The 15142-nt window shown below is 34.4% G+C and overlaps 1 protein-coding gene across 4 annotated transcripts in view; it reads left to right on the plus strand.

The window, feature by feature from the left end:
* TLK2 (tousled like kinase 2) overlaps positions 1 to 15142 on the plus strand; it is a 147597-nt gene that overhangs the window by 40729 nt on the left and 91726 nt on the right. For all 4 annotated transcript variants that reach the window (XM_044003780.1, XM_044003779.1, XM_044003782.1 and 1 more), the window contains exons 3-6: positions 11055 to 11126; positions 12699 to 12768; positions 13820 to 13863; positions 14604 to 14699. In XM_044003780.1, coding sequence (XP_043859715.1) covers positions 11055 to 11126; positions 12699 to 12768; positions 13820 to 13863; positions 14604 to 14699 — 282 coding nt within the window. The remainder of the gene's footprint in view (positions 1 to 11054; positions 11127 to 12698; positions 12769 to 13819; positions 13864 to 14603; positions 14700 to 15142) is intronic.

The raw sequence follows: 15142 nt of genomic DNA on the forward strand, positions 1-15142 counted from the left end.
AAAAAAATTTTTTTTTTGAGTTCCAAATTCTACCCGTTTCTCCCTGCCCCCCCCCCCAAGATGGTAAGCAATCTGATACAGGTTATACATATGCAATCATGTAAAACATTTCTATATTAGTCATTTTGTATAAGAAGACTTGAATAAAATAATGAAAGAAAGTGAAAACAGCATGCTTCAGTATCTATTAAGATGACAGTATCACTTCTTTCTCTAGAGGTGGATAATATGCTTCATCATGGGTTCTTTGAGATTTGTCTTAGAACCTTGTATTGCTGAGAACAGCTAAGTCATTCATAGTTCTTCATCATGTACAATATTGCTGTTACTGTAAATGTCCTGGTTTTAAAAGTTCACTTCATTTTGCATCAGTTCACGTAAGTCTTTTTCAGTTTTTTCTGAAATCATTCTGCTTGTCAATTTTATAGCACAATAATATTCCATCACAATCATCTACCATAGCTTATTTAGCTATTCCCTGTCTTTTACTATCTTTTTCTCTGCCATTCTTATTTGATTTTTTTTTTTTTTTTTTTTTTTTGGTGAGGCAGTTGGGTTTAAGTGACTTGCCCAGGGTCACACAGCTAGTAAGTGTCTGAGGTCAGATTTGAACTTAGGTCCTTCTGAATCCAGGGCTGGTGCTTTATCTACTGTGCCACCTAGCTGCCCCTTGATTTTTTTTTTTTTGAGGGCAATGAGGGTTAAGTGACTTGCCCAGGGTCACACAGCTAGTTAAGTGTCAAGTGTCTGAGGCTGGATTTGAATCCAGGTCCTGAATCCAAGGCCAGTGCTTTATCCACTGTGCCACCTAGCTGCCCCCACCCCTTGATTTTTAATATTATTTTTTAGATCTTACAGGAATTCCATTGGGTTTCACTTTCTTTTAGCCTTTGATTGTGGATGTTTTGACAGTCTGAGTTTATGTCTTGCTCTTACCTGTCACCATAATAGCCTTTTATGATCAGATCCTTCTTTTTGTTTGCTCATTTTTCTAGTCTCTTTCTCGACTTCGAAATTTATGTTAAAGTTGGGCTTTCTGTTCCTGGGGTCAGGGTTGCGGGTTGGACTGTTCCAAACTTATTGGCTTTTTTTCAGGCTCTTGAGGTTTTCAGCACTTTCAAGGTGATAATAATAAGAGGAGAGGTGGTGGTTGTAGCTCTTTTGGCAATTTCAAGAAAGACTCTTTCCTCAGGTCCCCTGCTCCCTTTTGACCATAATCTATACAGCTTCTCATAGCCCCTATTCCCTCGTGACAGCAAGTTATATTGCCCCTGATTGCATATACTTCTTTCTGCCCTCGAATTGTGACCTGGAAGTAGATATAAACAATGTAATTGCCATACAGTGCCCTGTCCTGTTCCAGTGCTAGAATAGGGGTGCTTTGCAGTCTCTTTCTGATCGGTTTCCTGATCCCCTCACTATTTCTGGTGTGAGAGCTCCTGAAGCTCCTTTTGCTGCTGTTACTACCAGGGCCCACAACTGGTTTTGCTGACATTTACCTTCCAAGCCAGACCCCACCCCAGTGTCATAGATCTCTCATTCTGATTTCTTAAGTTGTCTTGGGCTGAAGAAATGTCTCATTTTCACCTTTTGTTTACTCTACCACTCCAGAATTTAATTTGATTTATTTTAAAGTTGTTTGGAGGGGAGTGTTGGCCATAGTGTTTCCTCTACTCCACCATCTTCCAGGCAAACCCTTAATGAAGAACATAGCTTAGGTACAAATTCAACTAGAATTCTTGGAAGAGATGAAGTATATGTTTTTTAAAAGAGTTAAAATCCTTTTACAAATGAAATTACAGTGTTAGAGGAGAAAATTGGAAAAGCATTGAGAGTTGTAGAAGGAAGAATTGGAAAGGGAATTAGCAGCTTGGCACAAGAGGTTTAAAATCTTAGCCAAATAATAAACTCTCGGAAAATTAGAGTAGTCTAAATAGAAGTTAGTGACTTCCTGAGAAAACAAAAATTATTAAAACAAAGTTTAAAAGACTGAAAAAAAAAGGATGAAAATGTAAGGTTATCTCATAGCAAAAAACAATTGACCTGGAAAACACATTGATAAAAGAAAATTTAAGAACTGTGGTACTGCCTAAAAGCCAGGAACACAAAAATATGCCTAGGTATTTTATTTCAAGAAATCTTTTTATTTTAAAAAGTGCCTAGATTTCTTAGAATCAGATTGCTAGAATCTACCAGTTATCCCCTAGGAAAAAAAGGCCAAAATGAAAATTCCCAGGAACAGCTTCAAGATCAATGAAAACACCAGTGAATATCAGAGCTTCAAGTTCAAAGAAAAAATATTGCAAGCAACCAGAATGAAAAATTAAGTACCAAGGAGCCACAGTTAGGATTACACAAGATTTGTCAGCCACCACAAAGATAGAGAAGCAGAGTGTGGAATATGGTATTCTAGAGAGCAAACAAATAGGCTTATAACTAAGAATAACTTACCCAGTAAAACTGAGTATGGAGGACTTCTAAGCATTCATGATGAAAAGACTGGACCTGCATAGAAACTTTGAAGTGCAGATACAGAGGTCAAGAGAAGAGAAAAGGGTAAACACGAATGAACAATGATATGGAGCTAAATAAGGATAAGCCATTTGCATTCTATTATGGGAAGATGATACATGTGTCCCCTTGGAACTCTGTCATCATCAGAGATAATAGTCAGAAGGCCAGAATGGTTCTATCTTTTGTTTTGTTTTTTTTTTTTAGTGAGGCAATTGGGGTTAAGTGACTTGCCCAGGGTCACACAGCTAGTAAGTGTTAAGTGTCCGAGGCCGGATTTGAACTCAGGTACTCCTGATTCCAGGGCTGGTGCTCTATCCACTGCACCACCTAGCTTCCCCAGAGAATGGTTCTATCTTAATCTTAGAAGAATGGAATGAGAGGAGAAAAGGAAAGGAGAGAAAGTATGGGAGAAATTATCTTATATAATTTGAATGTGTAAATAGAAATTTATACAAGGGATGAAGGGGTGGAAGGAACTCCTGACAAAACTTAAGTATCTGAACAGGTCAAAGAAGGGAAAAATTCACCCACATCCTCACACAGTTGAGTACAGAAATACATTTCAATAAACAGGAAGAGGGAAAAGGGAGAAGGGGGAAAGGGGAAAGGGGAATAAAAGAGAAGGCTAAATTAAAGGAAGAACTTATCCTAAGCAAAAAAACCTCTAAGCATGTAAAAAGACATTTATAGTAGCTATTTTTTTTGTGTGTGGTAGCAAAGAATGATTACTGAATGGATGTCCATTAATTGGGGAATGGTTGAACAAGTTGTGGTATATGATTGTGATAGAATACTGCTGTGTTGTAAGAAATGATGAAGGGAAGGTTTCAGAAAAGCCTGGAAAACCTTACTGAGTTAATGAGAAATGAAGTGAGCAGAAGCAAGAAGAGTGTTCACTTGTAACATCAATATTGTAATGATAATTAACTGTGAAAGACTTAGCTACTCTATACAATCAATACAGTGATCCAATATAATTCCAAAAGACTCATCATGAAAAATACTATCCGCCTACAGAGAGAAAACGAATTAACTCTTGAGTGCAGGTTGGAGCATATTTTTCCACTTTATTTTTATTGATTTTTTTCCTCAGGTGTTTCATATGAATATATGTTTTGCATGACTTCATATGCATAGAATATCATGTTTCTCACCTCAGTGGGTAGAAAAGGGCTAGATGGAGGTAGAGAATTTGGAATTGAAAAGAAAAATGAACAAAATTAACCCCCAAAAGTATACATCAGTAATTATTATTTACATTCCCACTTGCAGATCACTGTGTCATATCTGAATCATATGATGTCACACATATTATCATATATATCATATCACTAGGACTTGGCAACAGATTGTATATGGGGGAGGGTAATATGTAGGTTTCAAGCCTGGGTGACTGGAATGATGATATACCTACAATAGTAATAGGGAAGTTTGGAGGGGTGATAAAGATAATGAGTTCAGTTTTGAACTTGTTGAGTTTAAAATACTTATCACACACCCAGTTCAAGATATCTAGTAGGTATTTGGAGATATAATACTGGCCTCAGAAGAGAGATTAGGGCTTGATAAGTAGATTTGAGAATCATAGAGATGATAATCAAATCCACAAGAACTAATGACATCACTAAGCCAAGAGGGAAGAGTGCTCAGGAAGAGAGAGACTGAGGGGTATATGTAGCATTAACTAGAATGTAGTTGTTTGGATATTGTCTTCCCTATTTGATTGTAAGCTCCTTGAAGGCAGGGATCAGGGCTTTTTTTGTTTTGTTTAGCTATATTTCCAAATAAATGGTTTTTTTTTTTTTACTTAGCACAGTGCCAGCACATGGGTGCTTCATAATTTGTTGACTTCACTGTTGAAGGCACCGTGATTCTTTTCATTGTAATCTCCTTTTTTTCATTTAGCCCACATACCCAGTCATTTGCCAAATTATGTAATGTTTTTCTGTTTAACATCTCATAGAATTGCCAAAATAAATTTTTTGCCCCAAAAGTGCAGGTCTGCTTGTGTCTTCCTTCCCCTTAATTAATTCCAGTTGTTCCTTATTACTTCTAAGAATCATAAACTCCTCCATTTGGAATTATTAAAGTTAAACAAATATTTTTTCAGTCAATAAAAATGTATTTTCCTCCTCACCTTTCCGTTCCCCGCCCCCCAGTGAAAAAAGAAAAACAACATTCTCAACAACAATTTGCACAGTATAGCAAAGCAACTTCCTACATTGGCTCTGTCCAAAAATAGGTCTTATTTTGTACCCTGAGTCTATCACCTCCCTTTCAGGAAGAGTAGCATTGTTCCTCTAGAATAGTGGTTGGACATTCAAAAGTTATTTTTCTTTACAATGTTGTATTAGTGTATAAATCCTGTTCATTTCTTTGCTTCAATTTATGCAAATCTTTTTTCAAATTTCTCTGAAACCTTGTTTTTCATTATTTCATATCGTACTCTAGCATTCCATTATATTTACATAGCACAGTTTGTTTAGCTATTCCCCAGTTGATGGTTATCTCAACACTGCAGTAACCTGCGTGTTTTCTTTCAGCCCTTCCAATATTTGTCCTTTTCCTTTTAAACAAGCATTTATTTATTTTCATTTGGGCAGATCTTAATTTTTTTTTCAAATTACATGTAAAGATAGTTTTCAGCATTCACTTTGGTAAGATTTTTGAATTTCAATTTTTTCTCGCACCTTCCTTTCTCATCCCCCATTCAGAGGCCAACTAGCAATTCGTTATAGGTTATACATTATAATCACGTTAAATATATTTCCACGTTAGTCATGTAAGAGAAGAGTCAGAACAAAAAGAAGAAATCACTACAAAAGCAACAACAAAAATGAAAGCAATATGCTTTAAATCTGCATTCAGACTTAATAGTTCTTTTTTTCTGTATTTTGAGAGCATCTTTTCCATGAGTTTTTTGGCATTGTCTTAGATCATTGTATTTCTAAGAGCTAAGTGTCACAGGAGATCATCATACATTATTGTCGATACTGTGTGCAATGTTTTCTTGGTTCTGCTCATTTCACTCAGCATCAGTCCACTTAACTCTTTCCAGGTTTTTCTGAAATCCACCTGCTTATTGTTTCTTACAGCACAGTAATATTCCATTGCATTCATATATCACAACTTATTTAACCATTTCCCAATTGATGGGCATTCCCTCAATTTCCAATTCTTTGCCACCACAAAATGAGCAGCTATGTCCTTTTCCCTTTTTTATTATCTCTTTGGGATATAGACATAGCTGTGGTATTGCTGGATTTAATGGTATGCATATGCCTTTTGGGCATGGTTCCAAATTGCTCTCCAGAATGATTGGATCAGTTTACAGCTCCACCAACAGCTCATTAGTGTTCCAATTTTCCCACATCTTCTTCAACATTTATCATTATTCTTTTTTGTTATATTAACCATTTGGATAGGTATGAGATGGTACCTCAGAGTTGTTTTAATTTGCATTTCTCTAATCAGTAGTGATTGAGAATATTTTTTCATTTGGCTATAGATAGCTTTAATTTCTTCATTTGAAAACTGTTCACATCCTTTGACCATTTCTCAATTTGGGAATGACTTGCATTCTTATATATTTGGTTCAGTTCTCTATATATTTTAGATGAGGCCTTTATAAGAGACACTGGCTGTGAAAATTGTTTCCCAGCTTTCTGCTTTCTTTCTAATCTTGTTTGCATTGGTTTTGTTTGTGCAAAACCTTTTTAATTTAATGCAATCAAAATGATCCACTTTGTGTTTTATAATGTTCTCTATCTCATCTTTGGTCATAAATTTTCTCCCTCTCCATAGATCTGACAAGTAAACTCTTCCTTACTTTTCTAATTTGCCTATGGTATCACCCTTTATTTCTATATCATATACCCATTTTGACCTTATTTTGGTATATGGTGTAAGATGTTGGTCTATGCCTAGTTTCTGCCATACGATTTTCCAGTTTCTCCAGAAGTTTTTGTTAAAAAGTGAGTTCTTATCCTGAATGCTAGAGTCTTTGGGTTTATCAAAGTAAACTAATTTGTGTAGAATTGTCATTTTTATTGTATTAACATGGCTTACCCACAAGCAATTGATATTTTTCCGTTTGATTAGATCTAATTTTATTTGTGTGAAAAGTTTTTTGTAATTGTGTTCACATAGTTCCTGGGTTTGCCTTGTAAGCAGAATTATCTATTTTATATTTTTTAATTGCCTCTGTCTCTTGTTTTGTTAAGAAATATATCTACCCATATCTATGCAAGGTATATATAATCTGTTTCTCGTCTAATTTTTAATTGGTATATGACTTGTAATATTCAGGTAGTTGTATGCATTTTGGATTTATCATGAAATATAGCTAAGTAGTTGGTCTAAGTGTGCTTTCTGCCAAATTGCTTTCTATTTTTTCACACATTTTCTTTTTCCATCTAAAGCTTTTTATATTTTCTGTTAGCAAATTATATGTTTTGGGGTTCATCTGACAATGAATAATTGAATTGTTATTTCTTATTCTACTCTTTTTAGTTTGTTTAATTGATATGTCTATTTCTTAACCAATACTAAATTAATACTGCTCTATTATATGGTTTGAGGTCTAGAAATACTATTTACTCTTTTTTCCAGTCAGTAAACATTTACTTAGCACTTACTATGTGCTAGGCACCATGCTAAATTCTGGTGATACAAAGGAAGGCAGAAGAGGACCTCTGCCATTAAGGAGCTTGTGATTTACCCTTTTTCATTATTTTCCTTGACAATCTAGATTTTTTCTTCCTTCCAATGAATTTAGTTATTATTTTAATGAGTTCTGTGAAGTGTTCCTTTGTTATTTTGATTGATATATATGCATTAAAAGTATAAATTCACTTTAGAGGTATTGTTATTATTACTTTATTAGCCTGGGCTAGCCTTGAATGCTAAATATTTTTCCACTTTAAGTTGTTGTTTCTTGTACATTTACAATTTGTAATTGAATTTATGCAAATATGTAATAACCTTTGGTAAACGAACAGGTGGTTTATGCATTTTTGGAGTTATTTGAAATAGGATTTCTCTTTCTATTATTGCCTCTTTTTCTACTAGTTCATTATTATGAAGAAAAATGTTACTAATAATTTACTCAGAAAAACCTAGGGAATAAACAAATAAACGAATTGAGAGAGTTAATGCCTTCAGCAAAGCTGCAGGCTACAAAATAGCCTTTCTTTTCACTTTATTTCATTTTGACAACTCTGAGGAAACAAATATATAACTAAATATGCCATTCAAGTTGTAACAAATTTAATGAATTTGACTGGGATGGTATTGATTCACTTGTGTCACAATTTAAACTTCAAAAAAAAAAGCTACAGTAAATTACAGTTGGAAGGGAATTTAGCAGTGACCTATTTCTTTTTGTGTTCATCATTGAATTTTCATACATTTCATTTTATTTTTCAACTACTGCGCACTTTTTCTCTTTTCCCCACCCTCATTTGAAAGAAAAAAAGAAAAGCCTTTGCAGTAAATATGCATACTTAAGCAAACCAGTTCCTATACTGACCAAAAATGTTTGTCTCATTCTACTTCTGGAATCCTTTACTTCTTTGTGAGGAGGTAGGTAGCATAGATCATCATCAGTATTCTGGCATCATATTTGGTCATTAAGATCAGATCTTAAGTTTTTTGAAGTTGTTTGTCTTTATATTGTTGCTTAAACAGCCATCTATTTAATACCCATACCCACTGTAAAATTCGTGAGAAATGATCACTTCTCTTCTGTTTGAAATCCTTCTACTTGAAGTCCTCTTCATTCTGTTTGCATGCTTAATTATTTATTCTTGCTAATAAAAATGATAGGGTAGTTCAGGACTTTATGTCTACTGCATCACCCATTGATGAGAGTGTGTGTGCAGGGGCAGCTAGGTGGCCCAGTGGATAAAAGCACTAGCCCTGAATTCAGGAGGACCTGAGTTCAAATATGACACACTTAATAGCTGTGTGACCCTGGGCAAGTCACTTAACCCCCATTGCCCTGCCAAAAACGGGAGGAAAAAAAGAAAATGAGAGTGAGTCATGTATAACCTGTTATCTGGTCACTTACCCTCTGGGGAAGGGGGAGGGAGAGAGGGAGTGGTAGAATTTGGAACTCAAAACTTAAAAAACAAATGTTAGAAAACATTTTAACATGTAAATGGGGGGAGGAGAATTATATATATATGTATATATATGTGTGTATATATGTATATATACATATATACACACATATATAAAGAAAATTAAAGTACCCATTTTCTCAGCTATACTAGTAGACCTATACCCCAGAGAGGTTAAAAAGGAGGAAAATAAATTATTTGTTGAGAAATGTTTATAATAGTTCTTTTAATGGTAGCCAGAAATTAGAAACTAAGGAGATGTCCTTCTATTAGACTGGCTAAACAAATCATGACTGTAAGAATCTAATGGAATATTATTATGTCTTGAGAAACAAGGAAATAAACTGTTTGAGAGGAAACTGGGAAGACCTCTTAATGGTAGCAAAGTGAAGTAAGCAGAACTAGGGAAATAATTATACATTTAGAATAATATTAAAAAGAAAAGAATCTTGAAAGACTTTAAACTATCAACTTATTCAGTGATAAACCACAAGTCCAAACCACCTACCTCCTGCCAGAGATGATGAACTTAAAATGAAGAGACAGACAAGACTTTTTCTGCCATGGCCATTGTGGGAATTTGTTTTGCTGCACTATGGATTTTTATGATAGTTTGGTTTTTTGGCTTTTCTTTTCTTTTTTCTTTTTTGGTGATTTTGGTTTGTTTAGTTGCAGGGGAGACAGTGGGAGGGATAGATTATATAAAAATGTATGTAAATGAATTTATTTAGAAAAATAAAATAAAGGCATCAGAATTTCTTTTCTTTTAAAGTCATTACTATGGGGAAAGATTATTTCTGATGATTACTTTAAATGTAATTAAAGGACAGCGAGATTCTTTTGGATATAATATCTTTGTGAATACTATTTCTTAGATATAGATTTTGAGCTTTCAAGGTGAGTTGCTTAAGTTAGAGTTAAACTAATTTTTCTTTAAGAAAGTACTTGTCATTTTGTTGTTCTTGATGTTAAAAAAACCCATTTTCTCCTTCCCTCATATTTTTAGTTAATGCAATCTATTTCAGGTTTAGAACAAACTTTTTAATGCTGTAAGTCACTTGAAATTAATATGGGGGAGGAAAATGGTTCATTCCTTCTTTCTGGCAACATCTGTGGTAATCCTACATTTCATAATGGCCCCTGAAGTTTGGCAAAGTAAGTTAAATAGAAACTTCCTGTCAGGTTGAGATAACTATAAACACTTTAATGTAGTACTTGAAGAACGATATGAAAGAAACATATAAATGTTTTAGGTGACAACTTTAAGTGTATTATTATTTCTGAAGATGGGTTCAAATTGAAATATGGGAATGGGTTCAAATAGAAGTGTTGAAATTTGTAATAGTTTCTTGAATGAAAGAACTTTCATTTTTTTTCCTTTTCTTTTTTATTGAGTATTATAATGGATGGCTTTTTGGGAGTTTTAATTTTTTTACGAGTTGACATTATTGAAAAAAGCATTTCCCATTGTGGACCAGAATACTTACTGGCTCCATGTGTTACATGTGGGAAAGCCCCCAGTACGTTCTCAGCCTATTGAGCTCATTGTCTTTTCTTTGTTTTTTTCCTTTCTCTCTTTTTAAAAAAAATTTATTTTATTTATTTTTTTAGTGAGGCAATTGGGGTTAAGTGACTTGCCCAGGGTCACACAGCTAGTAAGTATTAAGTGTCTGAGGTCAGATTTGAACTCAGGTACTCCTGAATCCAGGGCCAGTGCTCTATCCACTGCACCACCTAGCTGCCCCTTTCCTTTCTCTTTTTATTATGAATTTAACAAACACAAACGCTTCAATAGATGATAAACAGAAAAGAGGATTGTGTATGAAACGGAACTTCTTTATGTACAGTTTATTTTTTCAAAAGAGTATTTAACATGGCAGTAACAAGAGAGCCCTTCATTTTCGTTTATCTTGCTATGTACCTTTTGCTCTGTTTTGTTTATTTTAAAAAATTTTTTCATTGGTGCTTTTTCCCCATCATTATCTTGACTTTCTGACTCATATTATTCTAATGCCGTCACTTCCTTGTACCAAATAAGTATGGTCAAGTAAAACCAACCAACACATTTGCTGTGTTTAAAAATGTCTGCTATGTTAATTTCCCATAACCTTTAAATATTGACTGTGGTGGGGCACAAAGGGAACGAAGATGTTTCCCCCAAGCTCTTTTCTTCAAAGCATTGTAATGAAGATGAATGTAACTATTATACTGGAATTATTTGGAGAAAGGAAAGCACTCTTAAAAAGTATTTTTCTATAAAACAATATGATGGGAAATTTAGATGCTTCCTAATCAATGAATTATTCTCATAGTTGAAAAGGCTTTAAAATAGACTTGTTTGATTTGATTGAGATGCCAAATAAGCAAGTTTCATAGTGTCATTTTAAGTTGCAGTTTGTATTAATTTCTTTTTTCTAGGGTCCCCTTAATAGTGAGTCTTCCAACCAGAGTTTATGCAGCGTGGGGTCCTTGAGTGACAAAGAATTAGAGGTAAGAATTTAACATTGTAAGACTTATGAATGGAATGGGATTAAAAGTTACCTGGGTGTTCTACTGTTACTGTGTATATTTTTCTGGTATTTGTACAGTCGCAGTTTTCATTGCTCTTAAGAAGAGCTGCATTCTATAGTTACTACAGAGTTAACTGAGACTCACTTGAAGTTCGGCACTTTCAGTAGCACCAGTGAATATAAATCATGACTTGGGCCTTTATAGATATGTACAGCTTGCTTGATTTTTTTTTAATGACAGTTTGAAGGTATATTTTACTTAAGATTTTAAAAGTCAGGTTTCTCATAAAGCAAATGACTTGGCAAAAGGATGACCCTAAATCTGTAGGAGTAAACTTTGCATTTTTATCAAATCTAAGAATTTAGAACCAATTATTGATTATCCAGACCCATTCATTTGTTAATAAAGGGTAGGTTTCTTCTTTTAAAGAAGGTTCAAAAAACAAATGATATTTGTTGATCTTTTAAATCTTAGTGTAGAGAGAAAATTTTATTTGCTTGTCTCTCCTTAAAAAAAAAAAAAAACCAACCCAAAACTAAAACAAATATTATGTCATTTGATCCTCACAGCAACCCTGTGAGGTAGTTGGTATTATTATCCCCATTTTTTTTTTTTGGCTGGGGGGTAGGGCAGTGAGGGTTAAGTGACTTACTTGCCCAGGGTCACACAGCTAGTAAGTATCAAGTATTTTGAGGTCACATTTGAACTCAGGTCCTCCTGAATCCAGGGCTGGTGTTTAATCCACTGTACCACCTAACTGCCCCCTATTATCCCAATTTTACAGTTGAAGAAAATGAATCAAATAGAGGTTAAGTGACTTGCCCAGCATCACATTGCTAGTAAGAAATATTTACCATTACTAAATACTAATACTCAAATTGAGGCCAGATTTGAACCTAGCTCTTCCCAACTCCAGAAGTCACAATCTAGTTACCTCTAAGAAGTTCTCTTAGTAGAGAAACTTTTTTTTTAAACACAACAAACCTAACAAACTCTAAAATTGCAAATGTATTTCTTTGGGTTCTTTATAAAATATGTGGAATTGCTTAAAGTAGTAAGCAAGATTCTTATCAGTTTGATTTAAAAAATGGTATTGAAAGATGTTTAGGGTCCCAAATCCATGGGTAGCATTACGTCCTGTTCTTAGAACTATTTCAGATTCCTTTTCCCTTATGTACATGTGGAAGCTTCTTGAAGAACTTTTTTTCCCTTAAATTTGAATTCTAGCTGCTTTGATTTAGAAGGATTAGAAGATTCTGCTTTGTTAGCTTTCTTAAAAATGTTGAACAGTAAATGTTTGAGAGACAGTGATTCTTTCTGTGGGGAAAAAAATCTACCTTCATGTTATTGTGAATTTTAAAGTAGGAATAGTAAGGTAGAGGATACTTAAAATTTTCTTGTTAAGCTCTTTAGAACAGGAAACCAAAACTCATTTAGGGCTTGGCCATGCCAGTGGGGAATTGTATCTCCTTTATGTATTTGGTATTTTCCTCTGTCTTTTTCATGTGCATAAGCACCAAAATGCTAATTGTCCCATTTGGTATAAAACAGACCCCTGAGAAAAAACAAAATGACCAGCGGAACCGGAAAAGGAAAGCAGAACCATATGAAACTAGTCAAGGTAATAATAACACTCTACTCCCAATAATAATAACAACCAGTTTTCTTTTGTACTTATACAGGATTTCCTTGCTGTGGGTAATTGGTTTGTATATAGATATTCTTAACCAAGTAGACCTATTGTACACCTCAAGGGAACATCAGGCAGCTTATTATCAACTTGCCATTTGATATACACCTGACAAAACAGTGTTGTTCTTCAGGGATGCTTATTTTCCCTATTGTAAGGAAATATAGGCCTTTCACTACAGTTTTTTTCCTTAGACTGAACATGCATTATGTAGAAAAGAAGACTTGTTGGAGTGTTAAATGACTGTTTTATTATACTCATTGGCTTGTTTATAATAGGCCTCTGGAAATTCATCAAAATGCTGGGAGCCTTTCTAGCTACTGTTCTTCTAAGACAATCATTGTTTGGTTGAATATTGGAGCCTATTTGAATAACCCTCTAGGAAGATAGTTATAATGGCAAGTGTCTTTAAGCAACTGATGAAATAATAAGGTGGTTTTTATTGCTTGTCTTTTGTAGTCTTAAGAAATAATGGCTACAGTAGTCTTTTTGCAGTTTTTGCTAGAAACTAATTAATTACAAATTTTAGATGAACAGATGATCTGTAAATATAAGGAGACATAAATTCTTAGATAAAAGCTAGAAAACAATATGCTAATTCCAATAAGTTTGTTTTGAATTATTCTTTCTTGAGTAGTACTTACTTGTAGGGAGGGAAATGATTTATAGGTGAGGTAGAATTGAAGACCTAATTTAAAAAATAAAATGCTTTACTAAAATAATGTCCAAAGGAAAGCAAACTATCAGAATTTCTTCCTTCCCTTTATTCAGCCCGTTTTTCTGAATAGAGGAAAATTTTCATTCCATTTTATGGAGTTAATATTTGATTCATGGCTCTTGTAGCCATGGTAACATTAGGGGAAGATTTAAACTTTTGGGGCAGTAGCAGTATGTGCAGAAGCTACTCGGTGCATAATAATACTCTTCAAGATGGTAATTGTCATTTTTAAAAAAATTTGACATTTTTTGGTTTAATTTTCAGGGAAAGGCACTCCTAGGGGACATAAAATTAGTGATTACTTTGAGGTAAGTAACTTGTTGAAAAATTTCTTGGGGAAAATTTCTTAACCAAATTCCTAATGATCTAATTGTACAGAAAATACCTAGTTCCTTTCCCAGAATCAATTTTTCTAGTTGTTAAGCTAAGGGGTTTGAGAATTTGGTAGAACTACGCATATCTATTTAGACCCTGTCTATCACTGCAGAAATTACTGTTCACCAAAAATTCAAGCCTGTGCATTGAGTATGGTTGTCCAACACATGTTAGAACCCAAATGAACTCTTGATCAGACTTCTGTTGGCAGGTTTTTTGTAAAGGACTGTATCTGGGAGTGATTATCAATGTACTTATAAGCCATTGGAGTACATAGTGAGTTAATAGTAACTAGTGGTTAGTGAAGCTGATTGGTTGTTATTATTTCCACTAAACTATATATAACTGTTATGGTATATTTTTGGCTTAAGAAGAACATAAGAATAATTTTTACCTTCAGCTTCTCCACCATTTTATCTGTTTGCTTTAGCTCACTTACGTTGGAGCTCCATAGGAAAATACGTAGTATTGTTATTTTTCAGGTTTTTTTACAATATAACCTCTCTTTGGGAAGAAACTGATTACCTGGGTCAAAGGGATAGCGTTTTGGGGGAAAGGCCCTTTAGCGAACTGCGGAAGCTGGGGTCTTATTTGTGGCTTTGATCTTTCCTGCTTTCCCTATCTGAAATACAGCAACGTTGTGAATTATTTATATCCATTTTTTTCTGACCAGTTTGCTGGGGGAACCGGACCAGGGACCAGCCCTGGTAGAAGTGTTCCACCTGTTGCACGATCCTCACCACAACATTCCTTATCTAATCCCTTACCAGTAAGTATTCACCTCTTAAAGGATGTTAAAAAAAAAAAAAAAAGCTAAGGAAAGATTCAAGCAAACTTTCCCTTGGATTACTTATGGATGGAAACCGAGGGGGGTGGTGGTATTGTAGTTTGGAGTACCATGAGACTCTTAGTTGTATTTTGAGAATCCAATATTCATGTATAATGGGCCTGGGGTGGGGATGGGGCAACACTTGTAAATTGATTGTGAATGCAGCAACACCAAGCTCCATCTCAGAAGTGATTATTAATCTGAACAGTAAAAATTAGTATCCTTGCAAAGCTTTGGTATTTGTAGTATATTTTTTGGTTTTAGTTAACATGAGACAACTTAATTGTCCTTTACATATTCAGGGCTCTGATAATTTATTAATTTTATCAGTTCTAGCTTTACAACTGCTCTCTGATCCCCTTCTCTTTGTCTACCACCTTAAT

Source organism: Dromiciops gliroides, chromosome 4, assembly GCF_019393635.1.
Source record: "Dromiciops gliroides isolate mDroGli1 chromosome 4, mDroGli1.pri, whole genome shotgun sequence".
NCBI classification, from domain to species: Eukaryota; Metazoa; Chordata; class Mammalia; order Microbiotheria; family Microbiotheriidae; genus Dromiciops; species Dromiciops gliroides.